A 20,590-nucleotide genomic window follows, 5' to 3' on the forward strand; every position below is an offset into this window, starting at 1 on the left:
CCAAAATCGAATGAATTAAATTCTAGATTCCGGGGTTGACCGACTTGATTGATTGATTGATTGATACTTTTATTAGTAGATTGCACAGTTCAGTACATATTCCGTACAATTGACCACTAAATGGTAACACCCAAATAAGTTTTTCAACTTGTTTAATTCGGGGTCCACGTTAATCAATTCATGGTACAAATATATACTATCAGCATAATACAGTCATCACACAAGTTAATCATCATAGTATATACATTGAATTATTTACATTATTTACAATCCGGGGGGTGGGATGAGGAGCTTTGGTTGATATCAGTACTTCAGTCATCAACAATTGCATCAACAGAGAAATGGACATTGAAACAGTGTAGGTCTTACTTAGTAGGATATGTACAGCCAGCAGAGAACATAGTGAGTTCACATAGCATAAGAACAAGTATATACATTAGAAATACATTTGAGTTGTTTATAATCCGGGGAGATGGGATGTGAATGGAGGAGGGTGTTAGTAAAGTGTTGAAGTTGCCTGGAGGTGTTGTTTTAGAGCGGTTTTGAAGGAATATAGAGATGCACTTACTTTTACACCTGTTGGGAGTGCATTCCACATTGATGTGGCATAGAAAGAGAATGAGTTAAGACCTTTGTTAGATCGAAATCTGGGTTTAACGTGGTTTGTGGAGCTCCCCCTGGTGTTGTGGTTATGGCGGTCATTTACGCTAAGGAAGTAATTTGACATGTACTTCGGTATCAAGGAGGTGTAGCGGATTTTATAGACTAGGCTCAGTGCAAGTTGTTTTACTCTGTCCTCCACCCTGAGCCAGCCCACTTTGGAGAAGTGGGTTGGATTGAGGTGTGATCTGGGGTGGAGGTCTAAAAGTAACCGTATTAGTTTATTCTGGGATGTTTGAAGTCTAGATTTGAGGGTTTTGGAGGTGCAAGCGTAATCGAAGAAGGGTTGAATGAGAGTTCCAGCTAGAATCCTCAAGGTGCTTTTGTTGACCAGAGAGGAGATTCTGTAGAGGAATCTCGTTCTTTGGTTGACCTTTTTGATCACCTTGGTTGCCATTTTATCACAGGAAAGATTAGCCTCTAGAATGGAACCTAGGTAGGTGATCTCATCCTTCCTGGTGATAACAATGTCACCCACTTTTATAGTGAAGTCACTGACCTTCTTAAGTTTGATATGGGACCCAAATAGGATGGATTCCGTTTTACCTAAGTGTATGGATAGCTTGTTGTCAGCGAGCCAGGTGCAAATATTGAGGAGTTCAGCACTGAGGATTTGTTCCACCTGTGATTTGTCCTTGCCGGATACCAGCAGGGCCGAGTCATCCGCATACAGGAACAATTCACAGTGGCATGCTGATGGCATGTCATTTATGTATATTAGGAACAGTAAAGATGTAGTTTCTCTTTAAATATCCTTATTGAAAATGGCCCGGCAAATATGTGTTGCCTTGTCTAACCAGAAAAGATGCAGACAAGGCGTGTTGGCTGAGTCCTTAAAGTTTACTCCACAGTGTGCTCATCAAAAACATCCCGCTACTGCCATGGCTAAACGTGGCTTCTGCGCATGCTCTTCACTACTGTGGCATGCTGGGTAATTGAGTTCTTATGATACCTAGCTCATAACATCACAATATATATCTGCCTTCGGTCATCTAGAAGGCCTTACTGACAACAACTTGTGATCTGATTGGCTATCGCAGCTGTCTATCACTGTATGTGTCCGTTCACTTACGCGTACGGACGCCTGCATTGTTGTTTCTGAATGCTCAGGCAGATTTCGTATAGCATAGCAACCTAAGCTAGCTGAATTCTGATTGGATAACAACTTTATACCTAAAATCAACAGCAATGGAAGGACCATAATATGACATGAAGAGAATATGAATACTTTTAGATATTTAGGGAAAGTGAATAAAAAATTACCTGTATCTTTATTTATGATCATAATTTCTGGTTCTGTTAGGCCAGCAGAGAAGGCCTTGCTGGTTCTGACGGCATACCACTGTAAATATATATATAACCTTTTCACATTGTCACAATGGGGTGTTGTTTGTAGTTTTTCGAGGTGAAATATTAATTGATTCCATTTTTTAATGAAGCTGTAACATAAGAAAATGTGGAAAAAGTGAAGCGCTGTAAATACATCCCAGATGCACTGTATATATTCTTTCAGTTGGAACTTTTAATTATTTATTTTAGCCATGAATAATTTTTTATACAAAAATTAGGTGTAAAAGTTAGAATGTTATAGGTATTTCCTTTAATTTACACAAGTTAAAATGACAAGTACATGCTTATAAATAAATAAATCATGTATATATAATTTATTTATATACATACATGTACTATCAACCCACTAGAAAGTTGTGGGATGACTTTAAGATTGATTTATTTTCTGAAGAAAAATTCAATTGACAAACATTTGTGAAGTGAAGTGAAGTATATTTATATAGCGCTTTTCTCAAGTGACTCAAAGCGCTTTACAAAGTGAAACCCAATATCTAAGTTACATTTAAACCAGTGTGGGTGGCACTGGGAACAGGTGGGTAAAGTGTCTTGCCCAAGGACACAACGGATGGCGGAAGCGGGAATCGAACCTGCAACCCTCAAGTTGCTGGCACGGCCACTTTACCAACCGAGCTATTCCGCCCGTAATTTCACAATTACAACAACAACAAGTTTGATATTTTGAAATATATTATTAACAGTCGATCCTGGAATCGCTACTAACCCAAGTTAATCATTTTATCAAGCTGATTTGTTGTTATGTACTGTAAAATTTTAACATTACCGTATTTTCCGGACCATATGACTAACTATAGGACTCACCACTTCCTTGTGGTCTACATAACATGTAATGGTGGTTCTTTGGTGAAAATGTTGCATAGATTATGTTTTACAGATCATCTTCGAGCCGCTTTCTGACAGTCGCTTTAGGATGCGCCGTTTTGTGGGCGGTCTTATTTACGTGGTTCACCTGCAGCAACGTCTTTTCTCCGTCATCTTTGTTGTAGCGGTGTAGCGTGCAAGGACAGGGGTGGAAAAAGTGTCAAAAGATGGAGCTAACTGTTTTAATGACATTCAGACTTTACTTAAATCAATAACGGAGCAGCATCTCCTCATTCGTGGCTCACTAGTGCAATAACAATGTTGGTAATGTGTCCAGGGAAAAAACGTTTGACCGGAACTCTCTAAAAACTAAAATTCCTTGGGTGATTAATGTAAACTCACAAAACCGATATTTTTTTAGCGCTTTCAGGGCGAGTTTACTGACAGATATAAGTAAGAACTTTACACTACTTTATGTTAGAAATAGCAACAGTGGAGGATCTATGTCACATAACAAGAAGATAGAGAAAAAGGAGAAGCTTATGGACTATGGTGTTGTCACGGATTACAAAGGCGGATACGTGCACATTTTCAGGATTCATGCAGATCCCAAATACAATTCAGCAGGTACCAGAAGGTAAGAAAAGTTTCTTTTGCTTTATGCAAAACAAAATGCCAGATAATGTCTTACCTTATACACAAACCATAATGATACTTGTATGATTAATGCGCCGGCAATCCATCAAGCGGTGCGGCTTCATAGCTTACCAAAGTCATACTAAAACATTTCGATCAATTTTTGAGCGCCGTGTGTAATGTTCTATATTTTCAATAGAACATATAAAATGTTGGTGTTTACTTGAGTCATATTGCAGTCTACATTAATCTCTTGTGTGACTGCCATCTACTGGTCTCACTTGTCATTACACCATGTACCAAATAAAATAGCTTCGAGGTCGGTAAGCACAACCAAAATTATTCCGTACATTGAGTCCATTCTCACCTCCATCACCGTGTGGTTCCCCGGCGCATCCTAAGTGCTGCTGAGAAGGCTATTGGCTGCAAACTCCCACCCCTCCAAGACCTGTTCTCCTCCAGAACCAGGAGGTGTGTGGGTCGGATCACAGCTGACTCTTCTCACCCTGGACACAAACTATTCTCTCCTCTCCCCTCAGGTCCATCCAGACCAGGGGTCGGGAACCTTTTTGGCTGAGAGAGCCATGAAAGCCAAAGATTTTAAAATGTATTTCCGTGAGAGCCATATCATATTTTTTAACACTGAATACAACTAAATGCATGCATTTTTAATTAATAACAACATTTTTAGAGTACAATAAGTCTGTTATTATTTTAAATAACATTGTTATTCTGCAGCTTACCAATAATAAATTAAATATTTCTTACTAATAATGCGACTTCTTGAACAGGTGCTGTAGAAAATGGATGGATTAAAATGCATGAGAATGTTTTATATTTTGAACGTTATTTTTAACACTGTGATTACCAGCGGAATTATTCATTACTTATCGTGTTAAGCAATGTCAGCTAAGATTTATCTGAGAGCCAGATGCAGTCATCAAAAGAGCCACATCTGGCTCTAGAGCCATAGGTTCCCTACCCCTGATCCAGACCCACACCTCCTGCCACCTGAACAGTTTTTTCTCCTCGGCTATCTGGCACATGAACAAAAAACAAGATCTGATAGCTCAGTTACAGCTCATGTTACTCCATTCTGTTATATGTTGCACTATTGCAGCAAGTAAAATTCTTTATTTGTGAACACGTTCTCAAACAATGGCAATAAAAAACTCTTCGGATTCTGATACATTAGGTCAGGGGTCGGGAACCTTTTTGGCTGAGAGAGCCACGAAAACCAAATATTTTAAAGTGTATTACCGTGAGAGCCATATAATAATTTTTAACACTGAATACAACTAAATCCATGCATTTTTTAAGTAAGACCAACATTTTTAAAGTATAATAAGTCTTAATTTTTTTTATAACATTTTTATTCTGAAGCTAACCAATAATAAATAAAATACTTCTAACAATACTTGTTCCTTTTTAAAACTTATCTGACAGAACAATGCTTTAACGGTCCTAATAATTATTTCCAGTCATAGTGACATGTTAACCCAACCATCGTTCGGTGATTTTTATTATGAATAGTTTTAGTTCCTTGTTCATTTTTGCCCCGCTGTTTCTTTCACTAAATTAGTGCAATGCGAATGTATATCCGCATTAAAGTATAATTCTCAGGCCTTCTTCTATGAATTGTTTTAGAATGTGGGGGGCGGCATAGCTCGGTTGGTAGAAAAATATTTCATCATTTTTTATTACATAGCGATTCCTATCGCTTTATTCACTTCCTGTTCTCAAGTTATGTAATGGCAACTTGAGGGTTCCAGGTTTGATTCCCTCTTCAGCCATCCTAGTCACTGCCGTTGTGTCCTTGGGCAAGACCCTTTACCCACTTGCTCCCAATGCCACCCACACTGGTTTAAATGTAACTTAGATATTGGGTTTCACTATGAAAAGCGCTTTGAGTCACTCGAGAAAAGCGCTATATAAATATAATTCACTTCACTTCAATATCTTTAACACTGTGATTACCAGTGGAATTATTCATTACTTATAGTATCAAGCAATGTCAGCTAAGATGTATCTGAGAGCCAGATGCAGTCATCAAAAGAGCCACATCTGGCTCTAGAGCCACAGGTTCTCTACCCCTGGATTAGGTGCACCGGCTTCTAAGAAAATGAAAGGATTTAAAGTGCGCTTTAAAGTCCAAAAAATATGGTACTAATCATTGGTAGAACAGTACTTCTATAAAAAGTCCATCCATCCATCATCTTCCGCTTATCCGAGGTCGGGTCGCGGGGGCAGCAGCCTAAGCAGGGAAGCCGAGGCTTCCCTCTCCCCAGCCACTTCGTCTAGCTCTTCCCGGGGGATCCCGAGGCGTTCCCAGGCCAGCCGGGAGACATAGTCTTCCCAACGTGTCCTGGGTCTTCCCCGTGGCCTCCTACCAGCTGGACGTGCCCTAAACACCTCCCTAGGGAGGCGTTCGGGTGGCATCCTGACCAGATGCCCGAACCACCTCATCTGGCTCCTCTCGATGTGGAGGAGCAGCGGCTTTACTTTGAGTTCCTCCAGGATGGCAGAGCTTCTCACCCTATCTCTAAGGGAGAGCCCCGCCACACGGCGGAGGAAACTCATTTCGGCCGCTTGTACCCGTGATCTTATCCTTTCGGTCATGACCCAAAGCTCATGACCATAGGTGAGGATGGGAACGTAGATCGACCGGTAAATTGAGAGCTTTGCCTTCCGGCTCAGCTCCGTCTTCACCACAACGGATCGGTACAACGTCCGCATTACTGAAGACGCCGCACCGATCCGCCTGTCGATCTCACGATCCACTCTTCCCTCACTCGTGAACAAGACTCCTAGGTACTTGAACTCCTCCACTTGGGGCAGGGTCTCCTCCCCAACCCGGAGATGGCATTCCACCCTTTTCCGGGCGAGAACCATGGACTCGGACTTGGAGGTGCTGATTCTCATTCCGGTCGCTTCACACTCGGCTGCGAACCGATCCAGTGAGAGCTGAAGATCCCGGTCAGATGAAGCCATCAGGACCACATCATCTGCAAAAAGCAGAGACCTAATCCTGCGGTCACCAAACCGGAACCCCTCAACGCCTTGACTGCGCCTAGAAATTCTGTCCATAAAAGTTCTGAACAGAATCGGTGACAAAGGACAGCCTTGGCGGAGTCCAACCCTCACTGGAAATGTGTTCGACTTACTGCCGGCAATGCGGACCAAGCTCTATAAAAAGTAAAAATAGCAAATGTAATTATGTTGGTTAGATTGTTTAGACTTTGAATTTTCATTTTAAAAAGATAATACAAAATTAATAGACGTAATCTCTTGTAGGAGTTGAACTTTTCCAATATTTTACTCTAATACAGGGGTAGGGAACCTATGGCTCTCGAGCCAGATGTGGCTCTTTTGATGACTGCATCTGGCTCTCCAGATAAATCTTGCTTAATAAACGATAACTAATGAATAATTCCTCTGGTAATCAAAGTGTTAAAAATAACGTTTAAAATATAAAACGTTCTCATGCATTTCAAGAAGTCGCATTAATGGTAAGAAGTGTGTTGTTTATTATTGGTTAGCTTCAGAATAACAATTTTGTTAAAAATAATAAGAGACTTATTATACTCTAAAAATGTTGGTCTTACTTAAAAATGCACGCATTTAGTTGTTTTCAGTGTTTAAAAATGTATTATATGACTCTCATGAAATTTTTTTTTTAAATATTTGGCTTTCATGGCTCTCTCAGCCAAAAAGGTTCCCGACCCCTGCTCTAATACTAAGTCTAATATTGTACAACAGGGGTGCCCATTACGTCGATCTCGGAGGGTGTGTCAGTCGATCTCAAGCCAGGCATTAAAAAATAGACATAAAAATGAGCAATCATCAATCATACCAAGACTTCACTTTCGTCAGTTGTTTGACATTCTCGGCACCCGAGGATCTTGTGAGATGACGCTGGCTGCTGCGAGCTCATATTTAAGAAAAAAATCCCTAACAGGGCGGACGCAGAGAAACACATTTTATTTCTAGAGACTCCGTACCTACTGTCAAAACTCTAAAGACCGACTGCACACTTCCTGTCTTCACCATAAAAGACCTGTTTCATCCTGCCTGTGCTAACAAAATAAGAGTCTCAGAAAGCTAGCGTGCACAAGCTAGCAAGCTACGGAGTTTGATGCCAATGTATTTCCCCCCCGCCCTCAGCGACCGCTTTCTCACTTGCTTGCCCACCCGCACAGTCACTGATGTCACTCACCTGCTGCCAGACATTAAAGGGCCACACACATATGCTACTCTCATAACAAAGTGTTTAAAAAGGAGTATGCAAGTTGGACAAATGAGATGCCAAATCCAACCACTTTCATGTGGTATTGGACAGAAAGGAGGACTTTTTTTTCCTCCATTTGAAAATGCGGGCGTTATCATCATTAGTGTCTAATTCCAATCAATGCAAGTCATCAGAATCAGGTAATACACCAACTTATATTCTTGTCTTCATGAAAGAAAGACATCTATATGTGTTAAACATGCTTGTATTATCATTAAACACCATTAACTTGTTAACAAAAATGTCTCTTTCATAAATAAATAAATATAAATTATAAATAGGAATGAGGTAGATCTCCTCGACTTGGTCAATTGAAAAGTAGCTCGCCTGCAGAAAAAGTGTGAGCGCCCCTGCTGTACAAAGTACGATATTAGACTGTAAGTAAAGTTTGGGATTTCTTATCGCTGGTCCAGTTGTAAGGACTCTAAATTGTCTTCCACCAGATGATTGCAGGTTCATGGGTGGAAGGTGATCAGCAGTCAAAGGTGGAACACTGGAAGTGTGTGGCAGTGGATAAAGCCAGAGAGCTGGAAGCTTTCCGCTTGGAGTTGGACTCTATTCTGGATATTGTAAGACATCTTCAAAGACAGGGCGTGACCGTGCCCACTCCTTGACTTGGCACGTTTATGGACTTCTAAAGCACGGACAACAAAGGAAGAAAATATGTGGGGAGAACGATGGTTGTCTTGAAGAGGTGAGTTTTGACGGACTGCTGGTGGAGGATATTCCAAACCAGGTAGAAACTTGTCTCCCCATTTTTTTGGATGAATGATTTCTGATTTGTCACTGTAGTGGTGAAAGAGCTTAACGGATTGCTTTTAATAATAAAAATAATGCAGTGATTGTCCCCTGACACTATTCGACACTTAATGGGAACAGCTCCCATTAACCAATAATAATGTTTATTGTTCTTCGGTCAATGGTCAACAAAGCAAACAAACAGTTGTACATTCATAGATTGAAAATATAAAATGTTGCAGACCGAAAGGGTTTAGGCTGAAGTTAAACACTTATTGCACCTAACCCTATAAACAATGTCAAGTACAAAATGAACTTCCGAAAATTATAAAATGTCCTTTGCACAACATATTAAAAATACACATTATAAACAACATGAACGTAGTTCAATTTTATACACAGTACAGGCAGGTGAAATATCCCTGTGTACATATTAAACCTTTGCACTAGTTATATATACGATATATACAAACAATTGTACCCTTTATTATTATTTATATCCTATGTTTAGTTTTTAATTAACTACAATGTTGACTCCTCAGCCTTCCCGGTAAGGTTTATTCAGGTGTACTGGAGAGGAGGCTACGCCGGATAGTCGAACCTCGGATTCAGGAGGAACAGTGTGGTTTTCGTCCTGGTTGTGGAACTGTGGACCAGCTCTATACTCTGGGCAGGGTTCTTGAGGGTGCATGGGAGTTTGCCCAACCAGTCTACATGTGCTTTGTGGACTTGGAGAAGGCATTCGACCGTGTCCCTCGGGAAGTCCTGTGGGGAGTGCTCAGAGAGTATGGGGTATCGGACTGTCTTATTGTGGCGGTCCGCTCCCTGTATGATCAGTGTCAGAACTTGGTCCGCATTGCCGGCAGTAAGTCGAACACATTTCCAGTGAGGGTTGGACTCCGCCAAGGCTGTCCTTTGTCACCGATTCTGTTCAGAACTTTTATGGACAGAATTTCTAGGCGCAGTCAAGGCGTTGAGGGGTTCCGGTTTGGTGACCGCAGGATTAGGTCTCTGCTTTTTGCAGATGATGTGGTCCTGATGGCTTCATCTGACCAGGATCTTCAGCTCTCACTGGATCGGTTCGCAGCCGAGTGTGAAGCAACCGGAATGAGAATCAGCACCTCCAAGTCCGAGTCCATGGTTCTCGCCCGGAAAAGGGTGGAATGCCATCTCCGGGTTGGGGAGGAGACCCTGCCCCAAGTGGAGGAGTTCAAGTACCTAGGAGTCTTGTTCACGAGTGAGGGACGAGTGGATCGTGAGATCGACAGGCGGATCGGTGCGGCGTCTTCAGTAATGCGGACGTTGTATCGATCCGTTGTGGTGAAGAAGGAGCTGAGCCGGAAGGCAAAGCTCTCAATTTACCGGTCGATCTACGTTCCCATCCTCACCTATGGTCATGAGCTTTGGGTCATGACCGAAAGGATAAGATCACGGGTACAAGCGGCCGAAATGAGTTTCCTCCGCCGTGTGGCGGGGCTCTCCCTTAGAGATAGGGTGAGAAGCTCTGCCATCCGGGAGGAACTCAAAGTAAAGCCGCTGCTCCTCCACATGGAGAGGAGCCAGATGAGGTGGTTCGGGCATCTGGTCAGGATGCCACCCGAACGCCTCCCTAGGGAGGTGTTTAGGGCACGTCCAACCGGTAGGAGGCCACGGGGAAGACCCAGGACACGTTGGGAAGACTATGTCTCCCGGCTGGCCTGGGAACGCCTCAGAATCCCCCGGGAAGAGCTAGACGAAGTGGCTGGTGAGAGGGAAGTCTGGGTTTCCCTGCTTAGGCTGTTGCCCCCGCGACCCGACCTCGGATAAGCGGAAGAAGATGGATGGATGGATGATTCAGGAGTGATATATTTTTTCAAGACATTGGTCTTAAAGTGTTTTTTAAATGTGTGAATGGAACTGGAACATTTTAAGGAATCATCCAAGCTGTTCCACAGTTGAAGTCCTCTAACAGAAACACATGTATTTTTTAAGCTTGTTCTTATTTTTGCTTTCTGAAAGAAAGCTGAGCCTCTGAGGTCATTGGGATTCTCTCTGGGTTTAAATCTCACTTGTCAACACCCAGACAGCATGTAGTTATGAGCTTTGTAAGCCACAATAGTAATATTGAGGTCAACAAGATCGTGCAGTTTTAATGTTTTTAATTTAATGAACAGAGCATTGGTATGCTCATGATAATTTGCATAATTTACAATTCGAATCGCTTTCTTTTGAAGTAAGAATATAGAGTTGATGTTTGATTTGTAATTGTTTCCCCAGTTTTCAACGAAATAATTAAGATATGGGAGTATGAAAGAATTATATAACATGTGAAGAGCCTTTTGATTTACAGAGTTTTTAATTTTATGTAACAGCAATATTTTTTGCCATCTTTGTCTTAAGTATATTTATGTACAGTTTCCAATTTAATTTATCTATATAGATTCCCCAAAAATGTATTGAATACACCCTTCCTATCTCCATATCATCAATTGTTATATGACGCTGTATGTTATTTTTCCTATTACCAAAAATTATATATTTAGGTTGATTGATAGTTTATTGGCATCAAACTAGCTTTAGTATATGGAGTTTGATCTCTACAGTCTCTCGGATGTGAGTAACCACTCACATCCACAGCATTCATTTGGTTTTCATACATCACACTTTCCGTACAATTTGAATGAACATTTTTGGCCAAATGTTTGCTCTAATTATTTTTCTTGAATGGCAGCACTTTGATTACAAAAAAAAAGGTGACTCCCACTATTTAGATCAAGAAAGCTAAGTACCAAGATGGTGTGGCATGGCTCTTCCCTTCCTTACATCTACGCTCATCACCCTTTTCACCAACACAAATCTTCAAAAAGGTAAGAATGATTTACTAATTTATTCGTATGTACCAATGACTCTCAAATTTTTTCACCAAGTACCACCATAATGAGCAACATTAAATACAGGCCTAAGTATTCATTAAAACATGGCAGATGTTTAATGAGTATGTTAAATATTTTGGCCACTGTAACATTACACACAGTTTGAACAGTAGCATTGTGTTTAAAGACAGGATAATTAAAAAAAAAAACTTTAATCAAGTGATACATATGTAAGTATGTACATACATACATATGTAAGTATGTACATACATACATATGTAAGTATGTACATACATACATATGTATGAACATACATATGTAAGTATGTACATACATACATATGTATGAACATACATATGTAAGTATGTACATACATACATATGTAAGTATGTACATACATATGTATGTACATACATACATATGTAAGTATGTACATACATACAAATGTAAGTATGTACATGCATACATATGTAAGTATGTACATACATACATATGTAAGTATGTACATACATACATACATATGTAAGTATGTACATACATACATACATATGTAAGTATGTACATACATACATATGTATGAACATACATACATACATATGTAAGTATGTACATACATATGTAAGTATGTACATACATATGTATGAACATACATACATATGTAAGTATGTACATACATATGTATGAACATACATACATATGTAAGTATGTACATACATACATACATATGTAAGTATGTACATACATACATACATATGTAAGTATGTACATACATACATACATATGTAAGTATGTACATACATACATACATATGTAAGTATGTACATACATACATATGTAAGTATGTACATACATACATGTACGTACATGCATACACGTATGTACATACATGATTGTATAAACATACATACATGATTGAACATACATACATGCATACATACTTATGTACATATGTATGTATATATATATATATATATGTGTGTACATACATACATGTATGTATATAAATGCATGTATGTGTGTACATACACAACTGCATGTGCGTTAACACATACATGTATACATATGGGTATATACATACATGTATACATATATGTATATACATGTATATATATATATGTGTATGTACATACATACATGTATATACATGTGTATGTACATATATACATGTATGTACATACATATATACATATATGTATATACATGTATATATATATATATGCGTATGTATGTACATACATACATGTATATACATATGTGTGTACATATATACATGTATGTACATACATATATATATATATATATATGTATAATTATGTATGTACATACATACATACATGTATGCATGTATGTATGCACGTACATACATACATACGTCTATGTACATACATACATGTATATACATATGTATGTACATATATACATGTATGTACATACATATATACATATATGTATATACATGTATATATATATATGCGTATGTATGTACATACATACATGTATATACATATGTATGGACATATATACATGTGTATATATATATATATATATATATATATATATATATATATATATATGTATAATTATGTATTATGTATGTACATACATACATACATGTATGCATGTATGTATGCACGTACATACATACATACATGTATGTACATACATGTATATATGTACATGTATGTAGGTACATACATGTACATATATACATGTATGTAGATACATACATACATGTATATATGAACATATATACATGTATGTAGATACATACATACATGTACGTATATACATACATGTACGTATATACATACATACATGTATACATACATACATGTATGTTTGTACATGTATGTATGCAAATGTATGTATGTGTGTATGTATGCACATTATGTATGTATGTATGTATGTACAAACATGTATGTACGTACATACGTATGTACGTACATACATGTATATATGTACATACATGTATATATGTACATATGTACATACATGTATGTATGTACGTATGTGCATGTATGTCTGTATGTTTGTGCATATATATGTACATACATACATGATTGTACAAACATACATACATACATATGTATATATGTTTATACATATATCTATGTACATACATACATACTTGTATGTATATAAATACATGTATGTGTGTACATACACAACTGCATGTGTGTTTACAAATACATGTATACATATATGAATATACATGTATGTATGTATGTATGTATGTACATACAAACATGTACCTACATACATACATACATGTACATACATACATGTAAGCATATACATACATACATACATATATGGACATATGTACATAATGTATGTATGTACATACATGTATGTATGCACATGTATGTACATACATGTATGCACATGTATGTATGTATGTACATACATGTATGCACATGTATGTATGTATGCACATACATGTATGCACATGTATGTATGTATGCACATGTATGTATGTATGTATGCACATGTATTTATGTACATGTATGCACATACATGTATGTATGTACAAACATGTATGTACTTACATACGTATGTACGTACATACATACATGTATATATGTACATACTAGTATACATGTACATACAAGTATATACGTACATATATGAATATATATGTACGTATGTACATAAATGTATGTATGTACGTAAGTGCTTCCATGTATGTACATACATACATGATTGGACATACATACATGCCTACATACGTATGTATGTATATACATATATCTATGTACATACATACATACATACGTGTATGTATATAAATACATGTATGTGTGTTTACATACATGTATGTTCATATGTATGAATATGTATGTATGCACATGTATGTATGTACATGTACAACTACATGTGTGTTTACACATACATGTATACATATGTGTATATATACATACATGTATGTATGTATATATATACGTATGTACGTATGTATGAACATACATACAAACATGTACATACATGTACATATATACATACATATGTATGTATATATGTACATATATACATGTATATACATAAATATATACATGTATGTACATACAAATATATATGTATGTACATACATACATGTATGCATGTACATACATGTATGCATGTACATACATGTATGCATGTACATACATACATGTATGCATGTACATGCATGTACATACATGTATGCATGTAAGTACATACATGTATGTACATACATGTATATATGCACGTATGTTCATGTATGTATGTACGTATATACATGTATATGTGTCTGTCCATACATACATTTATGTATGTATGTACATGTATAAATGTACATGTATGTAGGTATGTACATACGTACATACATGTATGTACACACATACATTAATGTACGTACGTACATGTATGTATATACATATACGGACCTATGTACATACACATATGTATGTATGTGCATACATATATGTATGTATGCAAATGTATGTATGTACATGTATGTATGCACATACATACAAACATATACGTACATGTACATATATACATGTATATACATACATATATATGTATGTACATATATACATGTATATACATACATATATACATGTATGTACATAAAAATATATATGTATGTACATACATACATACATGTATGTACGTATATACATGTATGTGTGTACATACATGTATGTATGTATGTACGTACCTACATACATGCACATATATACATACATACATGTATGTATGTACATACATACATAAATACATGTATGTATGTGTGTATGTATGGACATACATACATGTATGTATGGACATACATACATTAAGTATGTACATGTATGTACATACATACATACATACATACATACATACATACATACATACATACATAAATACATGTATGTATGTGTGTATGTCCATACATACATACATGTATGTATGGACATAAATACATTAAGTATGTACATGTATGTACATACATGTATGTGCATACATGTATGTGCATACATGTATGTACATACATGTATGTACGTACATGTATATATGCACGTATGTTCATGTATGCATGTACGTATGTTCATGTATGCATGTACGTATATACATGTATGTATGTCCATACATAATGTATGTATGTCCATACATAATGTATATATGTCCATACATAATGTATGTATGTCCATACATACATGTATGTATGTCCATACATACACACATACATACATGTATTTATGTATGTATGTACATACATACATGTATGTATGTATATATGTACATGTATGTAGGTACGTACATACATACATACATGTATGTACACACATACATGTATATACGTACATACATGTATGTATGTATGTATGTATGTACATACATACATGTATGTATGTACATACATATATATGTATGTATGTACATACATATATATGTATGTATGTACGCACACACGTGTGTATGTTCATGTATGTGCATACACACATGTATGTATGTATGAATGTATGTACAATCATGTATGTACTTACATGCGTATGTACGTACATACATGTATATATGTACATGGATGTATGTATGTATGTACGTATGTACATATATGTATGTACATACATATGTATATGTTTGTATGTATGTATGTATGTATGTATGTATGTATGTATGTACATGTATATATGTACATATATACATAAATACATGTTACTATATACATACAAACATACATATATACATGTATGTACATACATACACACACATATGTATGTACATACATATACACATTTATATACATACATACATGTACGTACATATATACATGTATGTACATATATATACATACATGCATGTACATACATACATTTGTGTATGTACATACATGTACATATATCCATACATACATACATGAATATACATACATACTGTAAGTACATGTATTTATGTATGTACATACATTTAGGTATGTATGTACGTACATATATGCATGTATGTACATACATACATAAATACATTTATGTTCATATGTACATACATAGATACATACATACATGTATGTACGTACGTTCATACAGGTATGTACATACATACGTATGTATGTACATGTATGTATGCCTGTATGCACGCACATGCATTTATGTATGTACATAAATATATGTATGTATGTATGTACATAAATGTATGTATGTACATGTATGTGCATACATGTATGTTTGTACATGTATGTATGAACGTACATGTATGTATGTATGTACTTACACGTATGTATGTATATATATATATATATATGTATGAACGTACATGTATGTATGTATGTACCTACACGTATGTATGTATATATATATGTGTGTATGTATTTACGTACATGTATGTTTGTATGTATGTACATAAATGTATGTATGTATGTATGTGCATACATGTACATACGCATGTGTATGTATGTAAGTACATGTATTTATGTATGTACATGTATGTATGTACGTACATATATGTATGTACATGCATGTACATGTATGTACATACATACATAAATATATTTATGTTCATACATAGATACATACATATATGTACATACATGTACATTCATACAGGTATGTACATACATACGTATGTATGTACATACATATATGTCTGTATGCACGCACGTACATTTATGTATGTACATAAATGTATGTATGTACATGTATGTGCATACATGTATGTATGTACGTACGTACATGTATGCACATGTATCTACGTTAGTACAAGTATTTATATACGTACATACATACATTTAAGTATGTACAAAAGTGTATGTACGTAGGTACGTACATACATGTATACATGTGTATACATACATACATACAAGTATGTATGTATGTACTTACTTACATGTATGTACTTACATACATATGTATGCATGTACATACATACATACATGTATGTACATGCATGTATGTATGTAAGCACATACATGTATGTAAGTACATAGATGTATGTATATGTATATATGTACGTATATAAATACTTGTACGTACGTAGATACATGTATGTATGTACATGTATGTACGTACGTAGATGTATGTATGTATATACAAACATACATGTATGTACATACATACATATACATGTATATTTATACATACATACATGAATGTACATACCTACACACATTATGTATGTATGTTGGTACATGTATGTATATATGTACGTGTATGTATATGTACATGTATACATGTTTGTACATATATCCATACATGTACGTACATACATACTGTACATACATGTACATATGTACATTCATATGTACATGTATGTACATTCATATATATATATGTACGTACATATATACATGTATGTACGTACATATATACATGTATGTACGTACATGTATACATGTATGTACGTACATGTATACATGTATACATGTATGTACGTACATGTATACATGTATGTACGTACATGTATACATTCTGTACATACATGTACATATGAATGTACATGTATGTACAGAATGTATGTACGTACATGTATGCATGTAAATGTATTAATGTACATACATGTATGTACAAAAATGTATGTACGTACATAAATGTATGCACGTACATACATGTAAGTACATAAATACATGTATGTACAGTACATGCATACATGCACACACGTACATATATACATAACATGTACGTACATACACAAATACATGTATGTACATATTTACATGTATGTACATACATACATACATGTTTTTACATACATTCATGTATGTACATACATACATGTACATTCATGTACTTACATACATACGTACATACATGTACTTACATACATGTATGTATGTATGTACATCTATACATGTATGTACATACATACATGTATGTACATACATGTATGTACATGTATGTATGTAAGTACATGTATGTACGTATATGTATATATGTACGTACATGTAAGTACAAACATGTATGTATGTATGTACATCCATGTAAATATGTACATACATGTATTTAAGTACGTACGTACATGTATGTATGTACATACATGTATGTATGTATGTATGAACATGTACATTTCTACATACGTGTAGTTAAGTACATGTATGTACAAACATGTATGTACATGCATGTAAATGTGTACATGTATGTACATATATACATACATGCATGTACATACGTATGTACATACATACATACATGTATGTACATACATGTATGTATGTATATATGTATGAACATGTACATTTGTACATACGTGTATGTAAGTACATGTATGTATGTACATGCATACATATAAATGCATACATATGTATGTAAGTACATACATACATGTAAGTACATACATACGTGTGCATATATACATACATGTATATATGTATGTATGTACGTACATACATACATGTACATACTTGTATGTATGTATATACATACATGTACATACTTGTATGTATGTATATACATACATGTACATACTTGTATGTATGTACATGCATACATATGTATGTAAGTACATACATACATGTAAGTACATACATACATACTTGTATGTATGTATGTATATACATACATACATACATACATGTATGTACATACATTTACGTACGTACATGTATGTACATACATTTACGTACGTACATGTATGTATGTACATGCATACATATGTCTGTAAGTACATACATACATACATGTAAGTACATACATACATGTACATACATACATACTTGTATGTATGTATGTACATACATACGTACATGTACGTACGTAAATGTATGTATGTACATGCATACATGTAAGTACATACATACATGTACATACATACATACTTGTATGTATGTACATGCATACATATAAATGCATACATATGTAAGTACATACATACATGTAAGTACATACATACGTGTACATACATTCATACATGTATGTATGTATGTACATACATGCATGTATGTATGTACATACATGCATGTATGTATGTACATACATGCATGTATGTATGTATGTACATACATGCATGTATGTATGTACATACATGCATGTATGTATGTACATACATGCATGTATGTATGTACATACATGCATGTATGTATGTACATACATGCATGTATGTATGTATGTACATGTATGTATGTACGTACATGCATGCATGTATGTATGTATGTACATACATGTATGTATGTACGTACATGCATGTATGTATGTACGTACATACATGTACATACTTGTATGTATGTATATACATACATACATACATACGTACGTAAATGTATGTATGTACATGCATACATATAAATGCATACATATGTAAGTACATACATGCATGTAAGTACATACATACGTGTACATACATGTATGTATGTACATACATACATGCATGTACATATATGTATGTACATACATACATGCATGTACATACATGTATGTATGTACATATATGTATGTACATGCATGTATGTACATACATGCATGTACATATATGTATGTACATACATACATGCATGTACATACATGTATGTATGTACATATATGTATGTACATACATACATATATGTATGTACATACATACATGCATGTACATACATGTATGTATGTACATATATGTATGTACATACATACATGCATGTACATACATGTATGTATGTACATACATACATGCATGTACATATATGTATGTACATACATACATGCATGTACATACATGTATGTATGTATGTACATGCATACATATGTATGTAAGTACATACATGTAAGTAAGTACATACATACATACTTGTATGTATGTATGTATACACATACATGCATACATATGTATGTAAGTACATACATGTAAGTAAGTACATACATACATACTTGTATGTATGTATGTATACACATACATACGTACGTACATACATGTACGTACGTAAATGTATGTATGTACATACGTACATCTATGAAAGTACATGAATATATACATGTGCATACATAAATAAATTTATCAGAATCCGAAAAGTTTTTATTGCCATTGTTTGAGAATGGGTTCACAAACTAGGAATTAGACCTGCTGCAATCGTGCAACATATAACAGAATTGAGTAACATGAGCTGTAACTGAGATATCAGATCTTGTTATTGTTCACGTGTCTGATGGCCGAGGGGAAAAAACTGTTCAAGTGGTGGGAGGTGTGTTGGTCTGGATGGACCGCAGTCTCTTGCCTGAGGGGAGAGGAGAGAATAGTTTGTGTTCAGGGATCCGGGGAACCACACGGTGATGGAAGTGAGGATGGACTCGTTGACTGCTGGGTAAAACTGCACCAGCATTTCAGTCGGCAGTTTCAGTTT

General features: G+C 35.5%; 2 protein-coding genes across 7 annotated transcripts in view; one reads left to right on the forward strand and one right to left on the reverse strand.

Moving 5' to 3' along the window:
* The window catches only part of cep162 (centrosomal protein 162), a 92,205-nt gene extending 83,599 nt beyond the window's left edge, over positions 1 to 8,606 (forward strand). For all 4 annotated transcript variants that reach the window (XM_061914957.1, XM_061914956.1, XM_061914958.1 and 1 more), the window contains one exon: positions 8,197 to 8,606. In XM_061914957.1, coding sequence (XP_061770941.1) covers positions 8,197 to 8,367 — 171 coding nt within the window. In that variant the 3' untranslated portion in view covers positions 8,368 to 8,606. The remainder of the gene's footprint in view (positions 1 to 8,196) is intronic.
* Positions 8,607 to 20,243: 11,637 nt separating this feature from the next.
* LOC133561579 (cytochrome b5 reductase 4) overlaps positions 20,244 to 20,590 on the reverse strand; it is a 37,624-nt gene continuing 37,277 nt past the window's right edge. For all 3 annotated transcript variants that reach the window (XR_009808735.1, XR_009808728.1, XR_009808729.1), the window contains one exon: positions 20,244 to 20,590. This exon is cut by the window's right edge. The gene's annotated coding sequence lies outside the window, so the exon portion shown is untranslated.

The sequence above is a fragment of the Nerophis ophidion genome, linkage group LG11, assembly GCF_033978795.1.
Source record: "Nerophis ophidion isolate RoL-2023_Sa linkage group LG11, RoL_Noph_v1.0, whole genome shotgun sequence".
Taxonomy (NCBI): domain Eukaryota; kingdom Metazoa; phylum Chordata; class Actinopteri; order Syngnathiformes; family Syngnathidae; genus Nerophis; species Nerophis ophidion.